Here is a 22,873-nt window from a genome sequence, read left to right on the forward strand (position 1 = left end):
ATTATCATATTTCATTTATTTTCCTTTTTATGATCAACATATACTTATTTAGTATCGATTTATATCTCTTATATTTATCTTATTTGGATTTTTTTATATATTTTATCTTTATCTTATTTGTTTTGTCTTTATTTTATATCTTTTATGTTTTTAGTTATTATTTTTTTCTGTCATTCTTTATTTATTTATGTTTTCTGTTTTTATTTTATTGTTGTTGTTTTTATTTTTTAGACTTATTTATTTTGCATTTTTTTCTTCTTATTTTGAAGCATTAAGTGTAACATTTGCATTGTTTTTTTAAGGATTTTGCAGTAAACACTTCAATATTATTTGTGTGTTCACTATTAATTAATACTAATTGACTTTGTTTATTTTTATAATTATGTTATGTATTTTTTTATTTAAAATTAACATATTACATCATCAATAATAATAATAATAAATACTAATTTATGTTTAACATATTACTAATTTTTATTCGAAAATAATATATTAATTTCAGGCATTTTATAAATTGACTTACGGATATAAATATTAAAAAATAAATTTTTTTAAATTATTAAAAATAAAATGAATATTTTCTGTCAATGTGCTGGATGTTAATTTGAATTGATATAATGAAGAAAACTAATATATGAAGTAGTAATAAATGGAATGAAGATTTTTGCAAAATAAAAATAAAATGATCCCGCGTTTGGAGAAATTAAAAATTATGTATGCAAGTATTTATACATTTAAAAAAATATTCAATTCCCAAGTCACGACAACTTCTTTATTTTAAATTTTGTTTTATGTTAAAACTTTTACGAAATATTAAAATATTTATAAAAAGTAAATGAAAAAGTTAAATAGATGATCAGATTATTGTGCTTATAAATTATGAATTTTATAATAATTTTGTAAACCTTGTACAATAAAAAGTACATAAATTTGTAAAATAGATATTATAAATTATATAATAAATTTATATTGCACTAAAGTAATATAATTTTAAAATTATTATTATATATTGGCATTAGCTTTCTAGAGTGAGCATTACAAAATAAGTTTAAATTAAAAATAAGTTTAAACATTAAAGAAAGAAAAGTAATATAAAATGCTTTTTAGAAAACATATTTAATATATTTAAAATTTGATAGGATGTAAATAAGATTTGTTCCAAAATAAAAAATTTCCTTCTTTACATTATTTTGATTCTCTTAGCACTTTGGACTAAACCCTTAGACCTTGTTTCATACTTCTCTCTCGGTTCGGCTGCGGTTTTCTCCTTCAGAATACCTTCTTCTTCTCAGTGCACCTCTCAACACCATTCGCGTTCTCCAACTGTGCCCTCTCAGAACTCCACCTCACTCACTCGCCACTTTTCTCAAGGTACCCTCCACCTTTTCTTCCCAACAAACACGCTCTATTCTAATATCTTTCAATTTTTACGCCTACCCCTTTTTTAATTTTCGTCAAACTTTATTCCAAGAGCCTTATTGTGTTAATGGGTTTTGATTTTTGGAGCTAAATGAGTTTAAAGTTTAGAGCTTTATGCTGCTGCCAAATACTTTGGTTTATGTTGTTTTGTTCCCTTGGCATTTACTTGCTTCGCACTGCTCCGGTATATTGGTTTGTGACTGTTTGTTAAATTTACTGTTAGGAAAGTCTGCGGTGTTTTTGTTCTATTCTGATATAATAAAAAGTAAAACGAATACATAAATGTAATTATCTTTTATTTGTAAATCTTATTAATGATTTTATTTGAATTTTAAAATGGTATTTAGATCTGAGTCAATTAAGAATAACATTGAAATTAGTTAGAAAATAACTGGTAGAGATATATCACTATACAGATTAAGTTAAGGCTGTATTAGTGTCTGAGAGTGTAGGTAAAATCATTGTGAAGATTTAAAAAAAAAATCTTAGGTGCCGGCTGAAGGGAAGAATGGTGAATTAATCCTTGTTTGTAACTTTAAGTATTTTAGTCTTGGAATCAAATATGCGAAGGACTTGATCCTTATTCTACACAATTTCTTTATCTTTTCTTTCTCTGCACTTCACTAGGTGGGAATTTTACACTCCTCATTCATTTGGTTTCTATGTTTTCTCCAGTTGGTGGTGAAGAACCGCACAAATAGTATGGGGAAGAAAGGTGGTAGAAGTTATCAGAAGAAAGAAGTCAAAAACTCTAAAACAAGTTCTCAATACAAGCATGATACTTATTCCAGTGACGACATGGATGATGAGATTGATACATGTAACTCCATTTTGTTCATTTTTATTCATTTATTTTTCTCAGAGATGCAATAATTTTTTTTTCATTTACTGTGACCAACACTTTGAATTTTCATTCTTCTAATGTTTATGATTTTGGCCTGCTTGTGCTAACTCACTTATCTGATGCTTTGATTTTGCAGTTCATAAGCAGAGGGACATTGTCCCCCTTAACATAAATGATGGTACTGAAGAGTCAGATGAAGACGAGGAACTTCCCTTTTTTGATGTTAAGGTTTTGGTTACCGTAATCTCATTTTTTTTTTTAAATTGCATGAAGTTTTTCTTTAAATTCTTCGAAACATGACAGATCAACCTTCTATGTGTTAGTTGTTGTTTAGCAACTAGAACAGGATTGTTGATGACAATTTGTATATTTTGTCTCATTTCTTTTTCTTTCATATATTGGTCAAAGGATGTTGATGAAGACGATGAGGAAGATGATGATGACAACAGTGAGGAAGATGATGATGACAACGATGAGGAAGATGATGATGACGATGATGATGGGGATGGTCTTTTGGCAAAGAGTAAGTATGATAATTTATGTTTGATATATACACACATATACATACAGACACACACAAAAATTTGCATATCTGAATCTTTGAAGTACTCTATTAAATTTGATAGAGATGGATGGTGGGGTTCCTAGTCGAGACATTGTATATATATAATTTTTATGAAAATATATTATCTCTACTCAAATGCAGTAGCTAAAGAGTTTGCTGGACTATGATATCAAATCACAATGCATGCCTTTTATGTGTACTTTGCTCCCTTTCCTGAAAGGTTGGGGTATTAATGATACATTTTGTTACAACCTTCTTTTAATATAAAGACTATCCAGCCTTTTGCAATCAACCTCTAATAATTTAAAGACTATTTATCTGTAACTTGTTTTTGAAATAGAGATTGGAAAATTACAAATTTACAAGTATTGCAGTTGTTAGTATATATTGATTTAAAAAGACCACAGTTTTTAATGAATCTGTCTTTATCAAATCTTATTGTCAGTTTGAAACATGGTTAGTTAGTGTATGTTTAGATTCTTGTTCTGGGTGTTTCAGATAACGGTTTGCACATTCCAATGCATAAAATGGCGAAATTATAATCTGATGGATTGGATAAAACGTCCATTACGTTTATCTGCACAGGCACCAAAACACACATGGTCTTAAATCAAATAGCTTAAATCAGATAAAATTTTGGATTGATAAATAATTTGTAAAAATAAAAGGCGCTAATATGTCCTCATGTTGGTGGTGGACTTTAGTGAATTCATGTTTGTTGAAATTCTTGGTTAAGAATGTATTTATAGTTTTGGGCTTATGAAAAGAATTCTTGCTAAGTCCTTTGAGTACTTGTGCAAATCTTTTGGAGCATATTCTATTCAAGAGGTGTAATTTCACTAAATGGTGTAATTTCAAGAAAGTATAATTATATATATGAAGCTTTGGTTCTAATCATGTCGAATGATGTTTGGATGTTCCATGTAGCTAGTCTCAACTAGTGAGATAATACTTTGTTGTTGTTTCATAATCTCACTAAATCAATGTGTATGTTGTGCATAGTGATTAGGCAAAGGAAATATTTACGTTCAAAGTTTGGGGAAGGTGATGATACAATTGACGACGCTGATGAAGATGAAGACGAGGAAGGTTATAAACTTACTTTAGGTGGGAAAATATTCTCGCATGGTGCTGAGAATCGTAATTTTGAGGTGAGAATTTGAGCAATGCATGTAAAAGCAAAACAAAAATGTTGCCATATGTAACATTCAAACCATCAATACGTAGATGTTCTCCTGGTGGTGGATCTTTAGCCTAACATTTATTAGTTTCCTTATGCATTTTATTGTTTCTGTTGAGTGATCATAAGATTTTGTTTTAAGCTTCAATCAAGTGATGATGAGGCCCCAAAAGAAGAGGAAGAATTGGCATTACAAGTACAAAGGGAGAAGGCAAAATCCTTAACAATGGAAGACTATGACCTTGTGGATTTAAGTGGAGACAAAGATAATGAGAAATTAACTTTGAAGGTGAGTGCTGCTGATTACCTTATTGTTTGTGGTCAATTTTCATATTACTAGAGCATTATGACGGAGGAAGGAAAAATAGGGAAATTCATCATTTGGTGAGGGCATGTATGATATCTGTTTATAAACTTCAAGTGAATTTCTATATATGTATGTACAGGAGGCATCAAATAAAGGAAACGAAGCAATAAAGCCACTGGATGGAGATATAATTTTCAGTGTTGATGAACTGAATGCTTTGTCAAAGGAGGAGCAAATGAATGTTTTATATAGGTTGGGATGTTGTCTTTATCTTTCAGCATATTGATTGAGTTATAAATTGTGATGTTACCTTTTCATGCATTACATTAGCTTAATTTCTGCCATATTCACTAATGGATTAAAACAGTATTAGATATTCAGATATATTTGTATTAAAACTTTTATGCTTCTTCTTGACTAGTGACTATCCTCTCCTTCCAGGTCTGCTCCAGAATTAGTTGGGTGGTTGTCTGAACTAAATGAGGCACACAGACAACTTGAATGTGAAATTAACCCACTTTTAAGCAAGGTTTTTGCTCTTCTGGCTTTTCTTTTTCTGTTATCCATGAAAGAGTTCAACCTGTATAAATATGAAAGTACTTATTTTGTATAGAAGAGTCAGTGAACTTTTTATATCTATCAATAATTTATCTAGGGAGGAATTCCTGTTATTGCTGTCATTCATTCGCTATGTTTTTTGTTTCTTTTAGCAATGTGTTCTCTTTATTTCATTCTTTCTACTGAGATATTGGACCCCTGTTAGAGGAAGTTATACTGCTGTGATCATTATAGTGTATAAATGCTTTTAATTCTGCCTCTTGATTTACCTGTGTTATGGGGTTAATATAAAATAAGTGGTCAATACCCTTGTTTTCTTATGGTAATTACCTCTCCCCTGCATGAACAGTGTATTTCATTACAATTATTTTTATATTTTGTACAGGTTAAAACGGGGGAACTAGTTATGGAAGGAGAAGTGCGTTACTTCGAGTTGAAGCGGCTTATTTTGTTGTCCTATTGCCAAGCTATAACGTTCTACCTTCTCCTCAAATCTGAAGGGCAGTCAGTCCATGATCATCCCATAACAGCTCGCCTTGAAGAGATCAAGAAATTATCTGATAAGGTCTTGTTATTTTCAAACTACATAACAGCTATGAGTGTACGGTTCTATTTTCCAAAATAATTTGCCATATGATTATGGTTGACATGGTGATATAAATAGCTTCTGTCAGTTGGAGAGCCAAAATATCAGTTATTCATGCCTGCCTTGACTTTCTTTATACTGTCCGTTACTGAAGTAACCTGGAAGTAGTATCTGAAAGGGCATAGACATATGATGTGACTGACATTTCTTCATTAGTCCTGTTTTATTAAATAATCAATGTTTCAACTAAATTTATTGGAAATATATGAGCTTATATTGGATAATTTATTATATTGCATACACCCTATATTGGCAGCCCTGCTCACACAATGGAAAAACTGGTGTAATTCATGCTAGATTAGTGAATTGATTTTCTAACACGATGTCATCAACTGTGCACTGTTATCTGCTGACATTTAAACATTGATGTGCAATTGCCACAAATGAGACTTGAGATGAACTTTGTTTTCCTAGATTTTGCAAATTTCTAATGTGTGCTTCTCTCAACAGATGAAACAACTTGACTCAAAACTTCCAGTTGAACTTGAGGACTTTCTTATTGGAAATAATGGGTTAGAAGCAGTATTAAAGTCAGATAATGAGACTTCTCCAATGACAATTGATTCTATCATTAAAAACCAAGAGCAGCCTCCTGTCTCTGCCAAATCAGATGAAGAAACAGTGGTAGCCATGACTTATTAATCTTGGCTTTTATTGTTATCTGTTCCAAATGATAACCTTAAAAAATGTTCTCAACGGTCAACTTTTTTTTTTTGTGTGTTGCTGCAGCCTTGCAAGCAAGATATGCAAAAATTGGGATCCTCAAAGGATGGTGTACAGAAAACAAAAAAAGTTAAACCTCAGGTGAATTATGGATCATGACATGATGTTTTGTTCTATTACTTTGTTTCTACTTTCTATTGAATAAAAAATTACCTTTTTATTTGATTTAATTTTGTTGGTTCGAAAGGCTATTAATTTACTGAAATCAACCTTAACATGGCAGAAGGACCACATTGGCGCACAGAGTTTAGAGATGCTAAAAGTTAGAGCTTCCCTTGAGGAAAAACTGAAGAAAAAGGGTCTGTACATTGCTCCAAAGCCTACTAATGGAACAAAGCGTTCAAGACCAGTTAATGGGTATAACTTTATTCTTCAATTCTTTATATTACAATTACCTGTTTCAAGCATGTTGGAACTTAGCCACTTACAAATTTCACAGCCAGCTTGAAACATATGATGATTTTAATGATGATACTGCGGATGTCAATGAGGAAACGAGACTGATTAATGGTTCTAGCTACAAAAAGGTTTCACAGTTCCTCAATGCAAATATGAAGAAACCCAAGGTACTGAACTTCAAAGTTTTTCCTGATGAATTGTGATTTCTATTTCCATTTGCAATTTTATAGTGTCATGTAGATTTTTACTTAAAAAAATGTGTGATCTTAACCACTCTATGTTGATCAAGGATACATTGGTTAAAATTAGTGGAAGAACTTGGGTCCTTGAATATGCTTTGGTTAAACCCCAAGTCCGCAGGACCTTTTTGTGTTAAAAATCTCATCCGGATGGATCCCCCACCTTCAGTGCCTAGCCATATGCTAGGATAGTCTCCCACCTCAGGTGGAGGAATATTCTGGGAATCCAAAACAGTGTCATTGTGAAGCTATATTCTATCTATTAGCAGGGAAATAAAGTTAGATGTACAATCTGAAAAAGATCATAGAGTTCTGTTTTGCCGTAATCTGTTTGTTATATAGTAATATATCCTACAAAGAAGTCCCAGAGTCTTCTCTAATATTGAGAGATGTTTCAGTATATTTTTAATAACAATTTTTGTGTTGTACTAATTACTAAATAAAAGCTCTTGTTAAGGCTATACAACAATTTCACTTTTTAAACCTGTTAACAGCTAACTGATCTCTTCTTTTGAGTAAGGTGGTTTCTGGTGATGATGATTTACCAAAGAGAGATGAAATTGGCGAAAGACGAAGGAAACATGAGCTTCGGGTGTTGGCCGGAGCTGGAATTAAGACCGAGGATGATGATGACAATGACGAGGATGATCAAATGGGTGGTAACCTTGGACCTGATGAGGTTGAGGATGCAGATGATGTTGGAAGTGGGGACTCAGAAAATGAATTTTACAAACAAGTGGAACAACTGCAAGCTGCAAAACTGGCAGCCAAAGCCGAGGCTTACTCAAGGTGAAATTTTGGTACCATTTTGGCTATTTCAATTTTATTGTTGCCACCCTCTTCAATTTTGTAACAAGATTGATTTTTTTTACAGGAACACTTCAGTCTCCTCACTGCCAGAGATTCTAGAAGGGAAGCGCTTAATTTCTTCTCAGGTTCTTACTCTATCTACTACGGTTTTTAATTGAATTGTTCATCTTTTCTTTCAAATTTTGAAGCTTTTTCCTTGTCACCAATTTCTGCAGATGGAGAAGAATAGGGGACTAACTCGCAGTCGCAACAAGGCAAAAAAGAATCCCAGGAAGAACTACAAGGTACTCATTCTGGGTGGGGTGAACAAAGTCCTCAAATTTTGTTGGTTAACTGTATCTTTCTTGTTTGACATTTGGGTTTTTTTCTTGTTATCCTAATGTGGTGCAGCTAAAGCATAAAAAAGCTGTTAAGAATCGTAAGGGACAGGTTCAGAGTATGAGGAGACCAACTGCTCCTTATGGTGGGGAATCCTCTGGAATTAATGCAGCTGTGAGTAGAAGCATCAGATTCAAGAGTTGATTTCAATCATCTTCACACCATCTTTCCTAAATTATCCAATTTTGACTCGTTTACATGTATGGAAGAGTTTTGTTTGCTTATTACAACAGTTGAGATATTTTGGAGATAAAGCATATATGGCATATTAAGATTTTGCAATTTTCCCAGTTTTTAAAGTTCTTAACGAAAAATCAAATAGAGCTTAATATTATTTTAGCAACAATTGTTGTTCGAATGATTATATAAGATTCTAGGATTTACAAAATTTTATTTACCATTTGTTTGTCTCAGCATTGTAAGGTAAATGGTTTTTGTTCTAGTTTGAGCAAAGGGAAACAACTACTGTAGAGAAATGTTAGAAACAATAACAATGAGAGCGACTAGAGAAAGAATTACAATTGTAGAAGTTAATAGTGTTAGGAATAATTCAAGTATGATTTTAAGTATTGTATTAAAGAAAAAAAGAAGAAAAAAGTTGAGCACTATATAAAGAAAATGACTTGTAAACTTGTTTTTTTTGTTTTTTGTTGTGGAAATTTTCACTTAACATTATTTAATTTTTTTATGAAAAGATTCGAATATAATTTTATTTTATCAATGCAAATATCTACACATATTCAAATTTTACTTGTATTTAAAAAGTAAACACTGGAAATAATAAATATAATACATCATGAAATTTGATTTGAATTAGTTTTTGATGACAAACATCGAACCGAACCATATCATTGGAAGAAGTTTCGTTTGTCAAACTGTTTGATTATTTTTCTAGGTGAATATTCATCCGTCAGATGTGAAATTTTCGTGTTTTGTCGAAAATTCAGTCAAAATTCTTATGTGAAATGTAAAATTTTGCCATATTTTCGCCTACTTTATTATGGGTTCATATTGCGTTGAAAAATTTCGAAAAAAATTATACTAGTACTTTCATATGTTTTCTGTACCCATCTAAGGTGGCACGTTCATAAACAAATCACAAAAGAGATATATAGAGAAGAAAAGTCAGAACGTTTTGTTTTCGGAAAACTGATTTTGTTCACTCTCGGTCTGGGACGTACTAAGCCTTATTCCTTGGGTCTTTTGGTCTGAAATTTTTACCAGACATTTGTCATTGTGTGTATTGAGTTTTGACTCAGATTTGAGCCCCAAATTCCTCCCACAAGATTTGCAATAAATTTTTTATTCATCACTGATAGGGTTGAAAGGATAGTTCAATTTTGTGTGAAACTGCTTGATTTTTTTTCTAGGTGAATAGTCATCCGTTTGAGGTGAAATTTATCGCGTTTTGTTCCAAATTCAGTTTAAATTCTTACGTCGAATTTCCACAAAAAGTTATTTCGAAAGAATTTTTCAGAAAATTTCTACAAATCAAGGCTATCCTCTACCAAAATTTGTGAAATTTTGCACTACTTTCTGCAATTTTATTTTGGGTCCATATTGTGTTGAAAAATTCCGAAAAAATTCACACAGATACTTTCATATGTTTTCTGCACCCAGCTAAGGAGACACGTCCATATTCAAATTACAAAAATGAGATATAGGGAAGAAAAATCAGGACGTCTTTTTTTGGAAAACCGGTTTTGTTCACTTTCGGTTTGGGACTTACTACGCCTTATTCATTGGGTCTTTTGGTATGAAAATATTACCAGACATTCGTCATTGTGTGTATTGAGTTTTGGCTAAGATTTGAGCCCCAAATTCCTCCCACAAGATTTGCAATAAATTTTTTATGCATCAATGCCAGGGTTGAAAGGAAGGTTTGTTTGTGTGTGAAACTATTTAAGTTTTTTCCTCGGTGAATACTCATTTGTTTGACGTGAAATTTGTCACGTTTTGTGCAAAAATCAGTCGAGATTCTTACGTGGAATTCAAAAAAAAATTATTTCGGAAGAATTTTTCAGTAAATTTGTGCAAATCAAGGCTATCCTTAACCAAAATTTGTGAAATTTTGCCCTACTTTTTGCAATTTTATTATGGGTCAATATTGTGTCGAACAATTTTGAAAAAATTTACACAAGTACTTTCATATGTTGTCTGCACCCAGCTAAGCAGGCACGTCCATAAACAAATCACACAAAGGAGATATAGGGAAGATAAAACAGGACATTTATTTTTTGGAAAACCTGTTTTGTTCACTCTCGGTCTGAGATTTATTACGCCTTATTCCTTGGGTCTTTTGGTCTGAAATTTTTACAAGACATTTTTCATTGTATGTATTGAGTTTTGACTCAGATTTGAGCCCCAAATTCATCCCACAAGATTTGCAATAAATTTTTTATTAATCACCGCAAGGGTTGAAAGGATAGTTCAATTTTGTGTGAAACTGTTTTAATTTTTTCCAAGGTGAATAGTCATCCGTTTGAGGTGAAATTTATCGCGTTTTGTTCCAAATTCAGTCTATATTCTTACATGGAATTTCCACAAAAAGTTATTTCGGGAGAATTTTTCAGAAAATTTCTGCAAATCAAGGCTATCCTCTACCAAAATTTGTGAAATTTTGCCCTACTTTCTCCAATTTTATTTTGGGTCCATATTGTGTTGAAAAATTCCGAAAAAATTAACACAACTACTTCCATATGTTTTCTGCACCCATCTAAGGAGACACGTCCATATTTAAATTACAAAAAGGAAATATAGGGAAGGAAAATCAGAACGTTTTTTTTTTGGAAAACCTGTTTTGTTCACTTTCGGTTTGGGACTTACTACGCCTTATTCATTGGGTCTTTTGGTCTGAAATTTTTACCAGACATTCGTCATTGTGTGTATTGAGTTTTGGCTAAGATTTGAGCCCCAAATTCCTCCCACAAGATTTGGAATAAATTTTTTATGCATCAATGCCAGCGTTGAAAGGAAGGTTTGTTTGTGTGTGAAACTATTTAAGTTTTTTCCTAGGTGAATACTCATCCGTTTGACGTGAAATTTGTCATGTTTTGTGCAAAATTCAGTCAAGATTCTTCAGTGGAATTTCAACAAAAAGTTATTTCGGGAGAATTTTTCAGAAAAATTCTGCAAATCAAGGCTATCCTCTACCAAAATTTGTGAAATTTTTCCCTACTTTCTCCAATTTTATTTTGGGTCCATATTGTGTTGAAAAATTCTGAAAAAATTCACACGAGTACTTTCATATGTTTTCTGAACCCAGCTAAGGAGATACGTCCATATTCAAATTACAAAAAGGAGATATAGGGAAGAAAAATAAGGACGTTTTTTTTTGGAAAACCTGTTTTCTTCACTCTCGGTCTGAGACTTATTACGCCTTATTCCTTGGGTCGTTTGGTCTGAAATTTTTACAAGACATTTTTCATTGTATGTATTGAGTTTTGCCTCAAATTTGAGCCCCAAATTCGTCCCACAAGATTTGCAATAAATTTTTTATTCATCACCGCTAGGGTTGAAAGGATAGTTCAATTTTGTGTGAAACTGTTTCAATTTTTTCCAAGGTGAATAGTCATCCGTTTGAGGTGAAATTTATCGCGTTTTGTTCCAAATTCAATCTATATTCTTATGTGAAATTTCCACAAAAAGTTATTTTGGGAGAATTTTTCAGAAAATTTCTGCAAATCAAGGCTATCCTCTACCAAAATTTGTGAAATTTTGCCCTACTTTCTCCAATTTTATTTTGGGTCCATATTGTGTTGAAAAATTCCGAAAAAATTAACACAACTACTTCCATATGTTTTCTGCACCCATCTAAGGAGACACGTCCATATTCAAATTACAAAAAGGAAATATAGGGAAGAAAAGTCAGAACGTTTTTTTTTTTGAAAACCTGTTTTGTTCACTTTCGGTTTGGGACTTACTACGCCTTATTTATTGGGTCTTTTGGTCTGAAATTTTTATCAGACATTCGTCATTGTGTGTATTGAGTTTTGGCTAAGATTTGAGCCCCAAATTCCTCCCACAAGATTTGCAATAAATTTTTTATGCATCAATGCCAGCGTTGAAAGGAAGGTTTGTTTGTGTGTGAAACTATTTAAGTTTTTTCCTAGGTGAATACTCATCTGTTTGACGTGAAATTTGTCACGTTTTGTGCAAAATTCAGTCGAGATTCTTTAGTGGAATTTCAACAAAAAGTTATTTGGGAAGAATTTTTCGGAAAATTTGTGCAAATCAAGGCTATCCTCTACCAAAATTTGTGAAATTTTGCCCTACTTTTTGCAATTTTATTATGGGTCAATATTGTGTCAAAAAATTTCGAAAAAATTCACACAAGTACTTTCATATGTTTTCTGCACCCAGCTAAGCAGGCAAGTCCATAACCAAATCACACAAAGGAGATTTAGGGAAAAAAAATCAGGACGTTTATTTTTCGGAAAACTTGTTTTGTTCACTCTCGGTCTGAGACTTATTACACCTTATTCCTTGGGTCTTTTGGTCTGAAATTTTTACTAGACATCTTTCATTGTATGTATTGAGTTTTGCCTCAAATTTGAGCCCTAAATTCGTCCCACAAGATTTGCAATAAATTTTTTATTCATCACCGCTATGGTTGAAAGGATAGTTCAATTTTCAGTGAAACTGTTTGAAGTTTTTCCTAGGTGAATAGTCATCCATTTGAGGTGAAATTTATCGCGTTTTGTTCCAAATTCAGTCTATATTCTTACGTGGAATTTTCACAAAAAGTTATTTCGGGAGAATTTTTCAGAAAATTTCTGCAAATCAAGGCTACCTCTACCAAAATTTGTGAAATTTTGCCCTACTTTCTGCAATTTTATTTTGGGTCCATATAGTGTTGAAAAATTCCAAAAAATTTCACTACTTTCATATGTTTTCTACACCCAGCTAAGGAGACACGTCCATATTCAAATTACAAAAAGGAGATATAGGGAAGAAAAATCATGACGTTTTTTTTTTTGGAAAACTGGTTTTGTTCACTTTCGGTTTGGGACTTACTACGCCTTATTCATTGAATCTTTTGATCTGAAATTTTTACCAGACAAAAATTATTTCAGAATATTTTTTCAAAAATTTTATATAAATCAAGACTATCCTCTACCAAAATTTATAAAATCTTATCCTACTTTCTACACTTTTATTCAAGAGTCCATATTGCGAATAAAAAAAAATCACATAATTTTCAAAAGTCTATTATAAATTATGCAATGAGAAAGCCTTTCCAAAAATCATTCCAAAATCTATTTTGGATTACACGTCTCTTCCTTAAAAAACTACTTATGAAATGTAAAATTACAATCCATAAGTGACTTCCGGATCCAAGATTGCATAACTTTTCTTATAAGAAGGTAATAGTAATGATTTTTAATGTTAATGAAGTACATGAAGAAAACACGGGGTGTAAGAAGAAATGCCCATGATTTAATAGTTTTATAAGACAGAAAAAAACCGTACCCAGATATGACATCAATTATTAATAAACTTACTTTTATAAAAAAAATTAATTTAAATTAATTTCGGGTTATGCAATATATTTTGAATCCAAAAATCCATTTTAAAATTTACAATCCGAAAAGCATTTTATAAATCTGAAGCAAGGACACTTTAGTCTTTTACCAACACCATGGTGTGCACCTTCAAATTGTGGGAGTGAAGAATGCAATGACCTACTTTTAACTTGAGACTAAAACTTTTACCCTTAACTCCTACTACTACACAGATTATTTAGATGAAATTCTGAACATAAATCAAAACTAAAAACTTAAAAAGTTTCCCTAGCTATTTCCATTAGTACTTTGTAAGCATTTATAATCCTGCAGCATCCTACTTATAATTCTATTTCTCTTGCAGCAAATGCATATTTCATCAGAAGAAAAATATATTTATCTTCAACTTTCACCTTCTATATCCCAACAGGAAACAAAAGAATGTGACCTACGTATAATTTCACTTCTCTCACAATAAATACTTCTTTAGGGAAGAGAAAATGAGATTTATCTTCTTCCACCTTTTATATCCCAACTAGAAACTAATGAAAGCACAAACCTACAAAACGACTTCAATCACCTCAAAATCTGTGCAAACCAAAACTTTCCAAAGTTCACTGCCAGAGATGTGATCCAATTAAATCTAGTAAACCAAAACCTGAAGCCTCAAATTTCGAGGTGGGCGAGTGCATTAGTAGCAGAGCAATTTAGAATGCTTCAGGAAGAACATTGATTCCATTAACAAGAGCTGGCATCAGAAGCAGCCTTTTTCTCCTTCTGTTTTTCCCTCTTTTTCTTGTTTCGTGATGCATTCTTGCTCAGTGGTCTAAATTAGTCAACAAAGAGCCATTCGTAACAGAATATAAATCATATGAACTTAAGAATAAAACAAAGGAAGAGGGGGTGCAGGAAAGGTACTTACTCTGCAGGAGTCTCTCCGAATAACTGAAAATATACAAATAATTTTGGCATTAGTAAAGACCAGTCAACTCCAAGAGTTCAAGGCAAGATGCATAAACATGGATATACAGGAAAATTTGAGTTAACACTCAGAACACTTCGCAACTATAAATTTATACGATGCTTAAGTATTCCTGAAAATTTATATTGACAATTAAAAATAGAAACAGTGACAGATCATAGATTGTGTACCTGTGCCTGAATAGCAGCTGCACCCTTAGCATGCGGTGGACGATATGCAGCAGGTTTTTGTGCTGGGGGATTGGCAGAAGAGGCTCTTACTGAAGTCTGGGTTGACTTTGGTGGTCCTAGATCTGCAATTAGGTAATGGTCTTTCAAATAACAAATAATATAGCTCATAATAACTAAACGAAATGTTATAAGCATGGTACGAACCTGCTGGTTTTTTATCTTCAAGTTGTACCAAATTTAGAGACTTAATTAATTCAGCAATATCACCAAACTTACTGGGTGACTCTGGTTTCCAATCAGCCTGCAAATAGTTTGCATGCAATTCAGTAACATCTGTGAAAAGGTGCTAAGAAAAACAAATTGATCAGCAAAAGAAAAAGACACTGCTGACCTGGTATAATTTGTCAAACATCTTCTTGAAGTACAATGACCCATTGTAGTGAAAAATCTTGATCCTTCAATAGAAGAATCAATAAGATCTTGTTAATAAGATCTTTGTCAATAAGATCATGATCACCAAAAAGGTGGAAACCAACATTTAACAATAAGTAAAATGCCCTCCTAAAAATCATCTGAATTATTGCCCGATAAACGTATTAGTGTTGTTCAAATTAATCATTGACTATATATGATCAAATCAATGGAAACGGATAAACGGGCCAATAATGATGACATCTTTAAACTAACAACAAAATAATGCATATTTTAGGCATTGAGAAATTCAAGGTCCTGCTAATGGCACAAACAATACATACCCATTGTCAACTTGAAGCCTTGGAGCTGTTGTAGCTGTCATGAAATAGCACCCATCTGGAGACCATTCACTAGTCACAGACCATTCAGCCTTAGTGGTTCCAAGTTGCTTTTTATCTATGTAATCCCAGAATACCTAGCACATAAGCATGAAAAACAAATGAAGTCCATATACAAAGCATGTGTTTGCAATCTTGTATGAATTTGAGCCCAAATCATATGGAAGTACAGCAGATACTTGTGATTTCTTTTTCATTTCAATTATTGTTTTAATAACTAAATACAAAAATGCAATGTGCATCTGTGGGAACCACCACTATTTGGAAATAATCACTTTTTTTCAAAGCTACCAAAATCAGAGTGAATATTTCTTCAAAATAAATTGAAAAGAGGTGCACTAAAAAGAAGAACCTCATGTTAATAAACATTGAAAAAATGGAGTAATAAGAACGGGATTCACTTGAGAGAAAGAGAACAAAACACTTTTAAGGGATGTCTAGAAGAGCTTAGTTAATTTATCAAAATAGTGCCTCTCAATAATTTTATTATTGTAACTTATATTTTAGCTTATTCCAATATGTTTCACGGTCAAATATATGGTACAAGTCCCCAGGAATTCAGATGTTATTGAAGTTGTTTACCCAAACACACCCTTAATTGATTCTTATACTCTAGAAGTGGTAGTAAGACAATTTGTTTTTCAACATCCTAGATAAGCTAAACACACATCAGACCTTTTCCACGGAAAGGAAAAATCAGAACAGAGCATAATGATTCAAACAGTCGGAACATACCATATCACCAGGCAAGTTACCAAAGCCAGCCAAACACAAAACTGGAAGTTAACAATCAAGGAACCCAAATTTAGATACTTGTCATAAGAATATTGAACCACTTCAAATTTCAACTGTTACCACAACCCTCGGGGGCTCTTTAAAAATTTAAACCAGAAAGAAAGAAATATTCCATCTGATAAGTGATTAAAATTTATTTGACTAAATGCAGAGAATATCAATTCACCAGCCAAGGATACATTTCCCTTTTGGGTTCCAACGAATAGTGTTGTAAGGACCAATTCCAAGCTCTAGAAGAGGATTGCACTTCTTGTCGAACAGAGTTGCTTTAGCAGGCATGACTAAAACAGGTTAAGGAAAAATACATTCGAGGGATCCATAAAGAACCATTAAAAAGTCATTAATACATGTACCCAAAATACCCACCATCTTATTTCTTAAAAATGGTACGAATCATAAGGCATAAAAAACTAAGCAGGAAACATATTGTCCAGTTTGTTGTATTATGGCTTATCAAAATCCATATATAGAGGGATTAGGTCTTTGAAATAAAAAGATAGAAAGAAGCAGCTCTAGTATATTTTTCAAAAGCATTACCTAGCATAGATATATAATCATCCAAAAATAATGGTCTGTCTCCAAGATGGGTTAATGACTTTGCCATAAGTACTATTTGTGTATAACGTATCAAACCTTGCCCCTAATATTCCATGCTAGCTGCTCTTCAGCAAATATCAAATAGTGGGAACTTTAGTACATGCTGCCTATCATAATATTGTATATACCACAGAGAAAAGGATACATCCATACACAACAGCAAATTCCAAGCCAGAATATGACCACTGAGCATCATGAATAGGCCCCTCTTTCCCTGTCAATTTGTTTTTAAAAAATAGAATGTTATACTTAGTATAGAGATTATCCAATTATCAGTTATTTTCCAAGCAGAAAGAACATACGGAGAGGCACAAGTCCTTCATGCATTCCGTCTGTAGTCAAATAGCATAATTTTGATTCTCCATAGTAACTCTGATTAGTTTTGTCAACATCTGACTGCACCACCACTAGAAGCCCAGTGGAGCCGTGATTCCATTTAAGTTGGGTGGTTGAACATCGGAAAAAGCTACGTCGAGCAACAGGTTGACTTTGAGATGCACTTCCACTAGCAAATATCTGTACACTAGCAGGAATCCCCTACAAGGTAGAACTTCATAACATAAGCATCAAAATCAAAAGGGTGTGATAAATAATCATTATTTCTATATGCTTGCCACATAGGATAGAAATCTGTACTCTACACCTTTTTTTTATTTCATCCATATTGACTATCAATGGGACAGAAGGAATATGGAAGATTCCATAAGCAAATAAAATCAGATTAGATTTCCAATAATAAAATGTCTCTAGGAGCACATATTTTCATAGATAGAGACCTCAGTCATTCTTAGGCTACCAATAGATCTAACAAACCCAGGAAAATGCAATTATCAATAATTTCTTTGTGTGAATGTTGATATATTAAAAATAATTTTTAGAGGAAGAGAGATGAGAGAGATGTATTGGAATCCATGTCTTGATGACACAGAAAAATATTATTTATATTAAAAGCAATAAATTCAGGGATTATCAATTACCCTAATTATTGTAATTAAATATTAAATAATATCATAAAATACATAGTTACTCTATTTACAATCTTTCTAACAATTTTTGTCAAGCTAGAGCATATAGCTAACTTGTACCAAGTTTGTTACATATCATACGAAAGTTATATGTGGACATATAAAAAACTTCGTGAAAACACTTTTAAATTGGTCATCTAACAAAGCTAGCAGTAATGTCTCCAAATAAATTCTTTCTAAGGAATGACGAGCTATTTCAATGTGTTTGGTCACTGTGAAAGACTGAATTAGAGGAGATGGAATGTAGCTTGACTATCACAAATGAGTGTCATTTGCATAACCTCCCCGGATCTACATTCTTAAAGTAACTGTTTAAGTTTAACAGCCACAGCTCAATGTTCTACTTCTACACTTTTTGCAAATAGTCGATGCCATGGCTTAATATTCTACTTTTCTAACACCAGGTTATCACCAATGAATATACAATGCCCAAACATAGAGCTCTTGTTAGAAGGAGAGGTTGCATAATCAGTATCTAAAATGCTGAGTCTTTGAAAGATACTACATTTCTCAATTTGGCTCCCTACACTTACTGATTTTATAAATTGAACTATTGAATGTATTCATTTGTTTCAAATTGGTCCTTGTATTCATCCAAAACCAATTACGACAAATTAAATCAATAGAGACTGAAATGAGAAAGTACAAAAGGACCAAATTGTTAACTACGTAGTAAGTTATTTGAGTTATCTCAAACCACTTGAGTAACTGAGCATCATAAATACACAACAGCATTATCAGATCCTTTTCATGACTGGGATAAAGAATTATATCATATATTAGAAACCTAACAAACTGCATGCCAAATGACCAATGATACCAAATTCTCATTCACAGAAATATAAACTAAGTCACTACAATAAGCATTACTGAGGAACACAAACCTTGGATTCTGGAACAAATGCAGCTACATGAGAACCCGGTAAACTAGAAAGCTCGGCAGCAGCAACCCCCGGAACTCTTAACCGAATGCTAACTCCTTTAGAAAAATCTCCAGTGTCAAAAAATTGAACCTCATTAGTTGCCAACCGACAAGCGGTAGCTTCATCAGAACTAAACTGAATCGCAGGCCTGAATATCACACAGATATAGTTAAATTAAAACATAGGCCACAACAAGAATGTTAGTCATTCATCAATAAACCATTTGCATTCAAAAGGACAACACCGTGAACAATTCCCCAAGTGTTATCCTCTACCCAAAGGAAATAAGTCACGTCTTAAATAAGCGTTTTTGTGAAAAGAAATTAAGAAAGGTAAAACCTCAGCCATTTAGCTTCTCCAAAAACTTGTTTTTATCTCTGCATTAACGTAGAAAAATACTTACTGAAATTTTTCTTCTTTGTTTCCCGTTACAAGTGCTTAGGATAAGTTTATCTACTAGAAGCATAAATTGGGCATAACATTTTGGATTACGCAAACAATGAATTGCTCACACACCAATTGCCTTTAGTCATGTTCTTTTGCGACTGTTGGTAAACAGGAGCACCGGTGTCGATTTTCCACAGCGTGACGTTCTTCTCCTGCGGCGCCGAAGGTTTCTGAAAGGTTTGCAAGTAAGTTCCACAGGGTGACAAGGTAGCGGCAACGACATTGGGAATCTCAAAAGCCCTAATCTCTTTAGCAGTGCTGCAATCGTACACAGTAATCAGAGAGTTAGATTTGGTGACCATGATTCTGGATCCATCCTCGCTGAACTTGGCATTGACGCAGTTAACTTTGTCGAGCTTGACGGCGGGTTGACCGTCGGAGAAGGGTGGTCCGGTCCAGAGAGAGAATTTTTCAGGTTCTCGAACTGTGAATGATGCGAAGATGAAAAGTTAGAGAGAGAAAGCGATTGAATCGGAGAGAAGTTGGAGTTGGTGTTGGTTGATGAATACCTAATATCTCGAGAGGTGGTGATTGGCTATTTGACGCCATTGGAAGCGATTGAAGTTCAGCGAAACGAGGACCGAAGCTTCTTCTTCTCTTTGTTACGCTGCTACTCTGCACCAACTCTCTCTGGTGGTGTAAAGAAGAATGAAGGTTTTTACCAAAATAGTACAATTTTATTTTAAATTTATTAAAATGGATATTTTTTAATTTTGTTATAAAAAGAGATAAATTGTATTTGCCAGGATGAATTTGAAATGATGTGTACCCAAATAGAATTTTAGGTTTACTTATGTAAAAGTTATATTTTAATCATGCTTCAATATATAATTTATAATTATTTTTTAATGGGATTGGAATTAATATAACGAGATTATCGGTATTTTTTTTTTTTTTTTAGGAATTTTTATTATTTTCGTTTTTTCACTTGTCTTCTTTTTGAACTTCGAACTCAAATGGTACCTGCAAAAGACATTTTTGATGTTCAAGTCAAACTTTGATACTTGACACTCAGTATTTAGTATTAGATGATTACATACCTGATTATTTAGGATTTGTGTTTATTTATATAATTATTGTGAACCATTTATTATTAATGAGCCTGATAAAAGTAGATTAGCAAATGTTACATCATTAATCAATTTCATGGTTGATCATGTAGGTCGATCTAGACTAGCCGAATCAAAATCTTGATCGTGTGAACCCTACCAGTACAATAATATATTTTTTTTACAACAATTATTATAAGAAGTATAACTTCAGTACTAATATAGGATTTTTTTCAGTTCATAGAAATTCTACATAAAAGAACAACCTTTTAATTTAATTGTTTTTTTTTTAAATTTATTTTTATTATAGAGAAGACACTAATGATTGGATAAAAGGAAATGCATTACAGTTGGTAAACTATGAGTCTTATAAAATTCAAATTTTGTAGTCTTATAAACAAATTGAACTATTTGTGATAGATATTATAATTTATATGTGATTCCTTGTCTAAGAGTAGAAGAGTGGTGATGAATGTTTTACAAGTAAATGACATTATCTCTTGTTCCCATAAAGCCATGTTGCATGGACTGGTACCCTTCTTTTAAGAACCCTTTTTTTGCAGTGTTTTCACTTGTCTCAATGAAATGGCTTGTTGAATTAGTTCAAGTGTTTTATTGAAAGCAATTTTCTGTTCCATGTAATGTAAGATATGTTGGTGAGTTTGCTAATAGGAATTGTATGCAGAGATGGTGCAATAAGAAAGGGAATACAACATGTCAGATCTGTAATCAGGGTATTATTTTTTTTCTTGAGTTGCCTAAATTTAAAATTGGACACTACGAATCCTCTTTCACACTTTTTAGGAATTTTCACCAAATGATTTTCTTCCACCAAGTAAGAGGCAATGCAATTATGGCAATTGACATAAGGTAATTTTGTATGGCAATTGACATAAGGTAATTTTGAACATGTATCGGAATAAATGATTATATACTTTATGGGGTTGAGTTAGGTTTAAAGTCTACTTCGTAATATGGTATCAGAGTAATTTCGAGTCTATTATAGCGAGTGTGTGTGTTGAGCTTATCGTGCCATCATTATCGGACCGCCCATAATATATAGTTTCACGCATGAGTTAGCAGTCTCGGCGACGTGAGGGGTATGTTGGAGATCCCACATCGACTAGAGATTATAGCCTTTCTTTGTATATAAGTGAGTGCAAACCTCAACGTCGTGAGCTGATTTTATAGGGTTGAGCTGGTTTTATAAGGTTGAGTTAGGCTTACAAAGTGGTATTGAAGCAAAGATAGATTTCTGCTATTATGAACATCATTAAGTTTGATGGATCAAATGAAATGAAATATATGCTTTTGGTATCTGAAAGTGAAGAACTGAATGCTTGGTTTCTCAAATTTGTGTATTTTAGAAGTTTCTGTTAGGTTATTGATAAGTACACAAGCAGTTGGAAAATCTAACCTCAAAAGCTACTTATTAAGGTGAGAAACCTAAAACACTTAAATACTCTATTGAGAATCTGATATTACTTTATGTAAGACTTAGGCACATAATACTAATTAAATAACTATTTATTAATAATAGAAATTAATTTAAAAATCTATAATTTTTTTAATTTTTAAAATACTAAATATTTTTTTTCTATAAAATTGATTTTTATTTATTTATTTTTTATAGCGTATACTTTGCCATGTAAAATACCACAAAAGGAAGTAATATCTTTGCATAAAGTATTTTTTAAATTTTTATTTTATAGATCTAATAATTGAATCAACCGTTGAGTTGAATAATATTAATTAGATTATGAAGGGTTGTTATGCTTATTAATAATATTGATAAGCATAGAGAAAGGTTCATGGAAACTTGAATTTTATATTGATAATGATATGGATGTCGTTTTCTAGTAACTTAAGTTGTAATTGGATTCTATTATTTTGGGTTTAAGATTCCTTGTTTAGTGCCCTAATTCCCGTTGCCTTATAATAATAATAATAATAATTATTATTATTATTATTATTATTATTAGTGTGATGGACCAACCACCAACTACACAATATTAATCATCAAATCAATCACATTAGTTGTCAAAATTTTAACAATAAATTATTTAAATTTTAAATTTAATAATAATAATTAATCTCTATTTATTAAATTTTTTATAGTATTATCCAATCTAAATTTCATAAACTCTTTTCAAAGACTATCTGTTTCTCCCTAACAACAAACATTTGAGATGTTATTTTAATGTCATTTTTCATTCAGCATAGTAGGTTATAAGAATATATAGTAGCAGAAGTATTATATTGTATTTAGCTTATTTAATAAAATAAAACTCCATTTTCATATTATTCATTGAAATTTGGATTTTTGCTTTAACAATTTGAAAAATAAAGGTATACGTAATGTTAAGATGAAACTCTATTTTCAATTAAAAACCAAAAACATAAAATAAAATGTAAATGAGTTTTGCTAACAAAAAGCCTGGGTATGATACTTTTAGTAATATCTCTATTACAAATTACATGGAATTTCAATATTACAAAAA

The 22,873-nt window shown here is 32.1% G+C and overlaps 2 protein-coding genes across 2 annotated transcripts; one reads left to right on the forward strand and one right to left on the reverse strand.

Annotated features, from left to right (window-relative positions):
- The first annotated feature begins 1,156 nt into the window (after positions 1-1,156).
- Positions 1,157-8,476, forward strand: EMB2777 (Sas10/U3 ribonucleoprotein (Utp) family protein). The gene is made up of 17 exons (XM_068610063.2): positions 1,157-1,371; positions 2,095-2,239; positions 2,400-2,491; positions 2,672-2,786; positions 3,831-3,979; positions 4,151-4,297; positions 4,455-4,567; positions 4,757-4,844; positions 5,259-5,438; positions 5,970-6,143; positions 6,249-6,323; positions 6,466-6,599; positions 6,682-6,808; positions 7,401-7,669; positions 7,755-7,815; positions 7,906-7,974; positions 8,081-8,476. The coding sequence occupies exons 2-17, from the start codon at positions 2,122-2,124 to the stop codon at positions 8,210-8,212; spliced, it is 2,043 nt and encodes a 680-aa protein (XP_068466164.2). The 5' UTR covers positions 1,157-1,371; positions 2,095-2,121; the 3' UTR covers positions 8,213-8,476.
- A 5,470-nt stretch (positions 8,477-13,946) lies between these two features.
- LOC137808792 (Eukaryotic translation initiation factor eIF2A family protein) lies at positions 13,947-20,002 on the reverse strand. Its single transcript, XM_068610074.2, has 13 exons — positions 19,833-20,002; positions 19,393-19,747; positions 18,838-19,024; positions 17,231-17,465; positions 17,074-17,142; positions 16,511-16,612; positions 16,272-16,312; positions 15,480-15,613; positions 15,116-15,179; positions 14,929-15,025; positions 14,725-14,846; positions 14,495-14,517; positions 13,947-14,398 (listed from the first exon to the last, which is right to left on the reverse strand). The coding sequence occupies exons 1-13, from the start codon at positions 19,870-19,872 to the stop codon at positions 14,311-14,313; spliced, it is 1,557 nt and encodes a 518-aa protein (XP_068466175.1). The 5' UTR covers positions 19,873-20,002; the 3' UTR covers positions 13,947-14,310.
- Between the last annotated feature and the right edge of the window lie 2,871 nt (positions 20,003-22,873).

This window comes from Phaseolus vulgaris, chromosome 3 (assembly GCF_051622355.1).
Source record: "Phaseolus vulgaris cultivar YP4 chromosome 3, ASM5162235v1, whole genome shotgun sequence".
NCBI classification, from domain to species: Eukaryota; Viridiplantae; Streptophyta; class Magnoliopsida; order Fabales; family Fabaceae; genus Phaseolus; species Phaseolus vulgaris.

What these genes read in the sequence shown, in the direction of transcription:
- LOC137808792 (XM_068610074.2), bottom strand. Translation starts at nt 19,872, where the DNA reads ATGGCGTCAAATAGCCAATCACCACCTCTCGAGATATTAG. An exon ending in TGAAGATAAAAAACCAGCAG is followed by an intron (nt 14,847 to 14,928) that starts GTTCGTACCATG and finishes ACCTAATTGCAG; the next exon opens with ATCTAGGACCACCAAAGTCA. An exon ending in TTCGGAGAGACTCCTGCAGA is followed by an intron (nt 14,399 to 14,494) that starts GTAAGTACCTTT and finishes TGACTAATTTAG; the next exon opens with ACCACTGAGCAAGAATGCAT.
- EMB2777 (XM_068610063.2), top strand. Translation starts at nt 2,122, where the DNA reads ATGGGGAAGAAAGGTGGTAGAAGTTATCAGAAGAAAGAAGTCAAAAAC. An exon ending in CAAAAAAAGTTAAACCTCAG is followed by an intron (nt 6,324 to 6,465) that starts GTGAATTATGGA and finishes TTAACATGGCAG; the next exon opens with AAGGACCACATTGGCGCACA. An exon ending in AGCGCTTAATTTCTTCTCAG is followed by an intron (nt 7,816 to 7,905) that starts GTTCTTACTCTA and finishes CAATTTCTGCAG; the next exon opens with ATGGAGAAGAATAGGGGACT.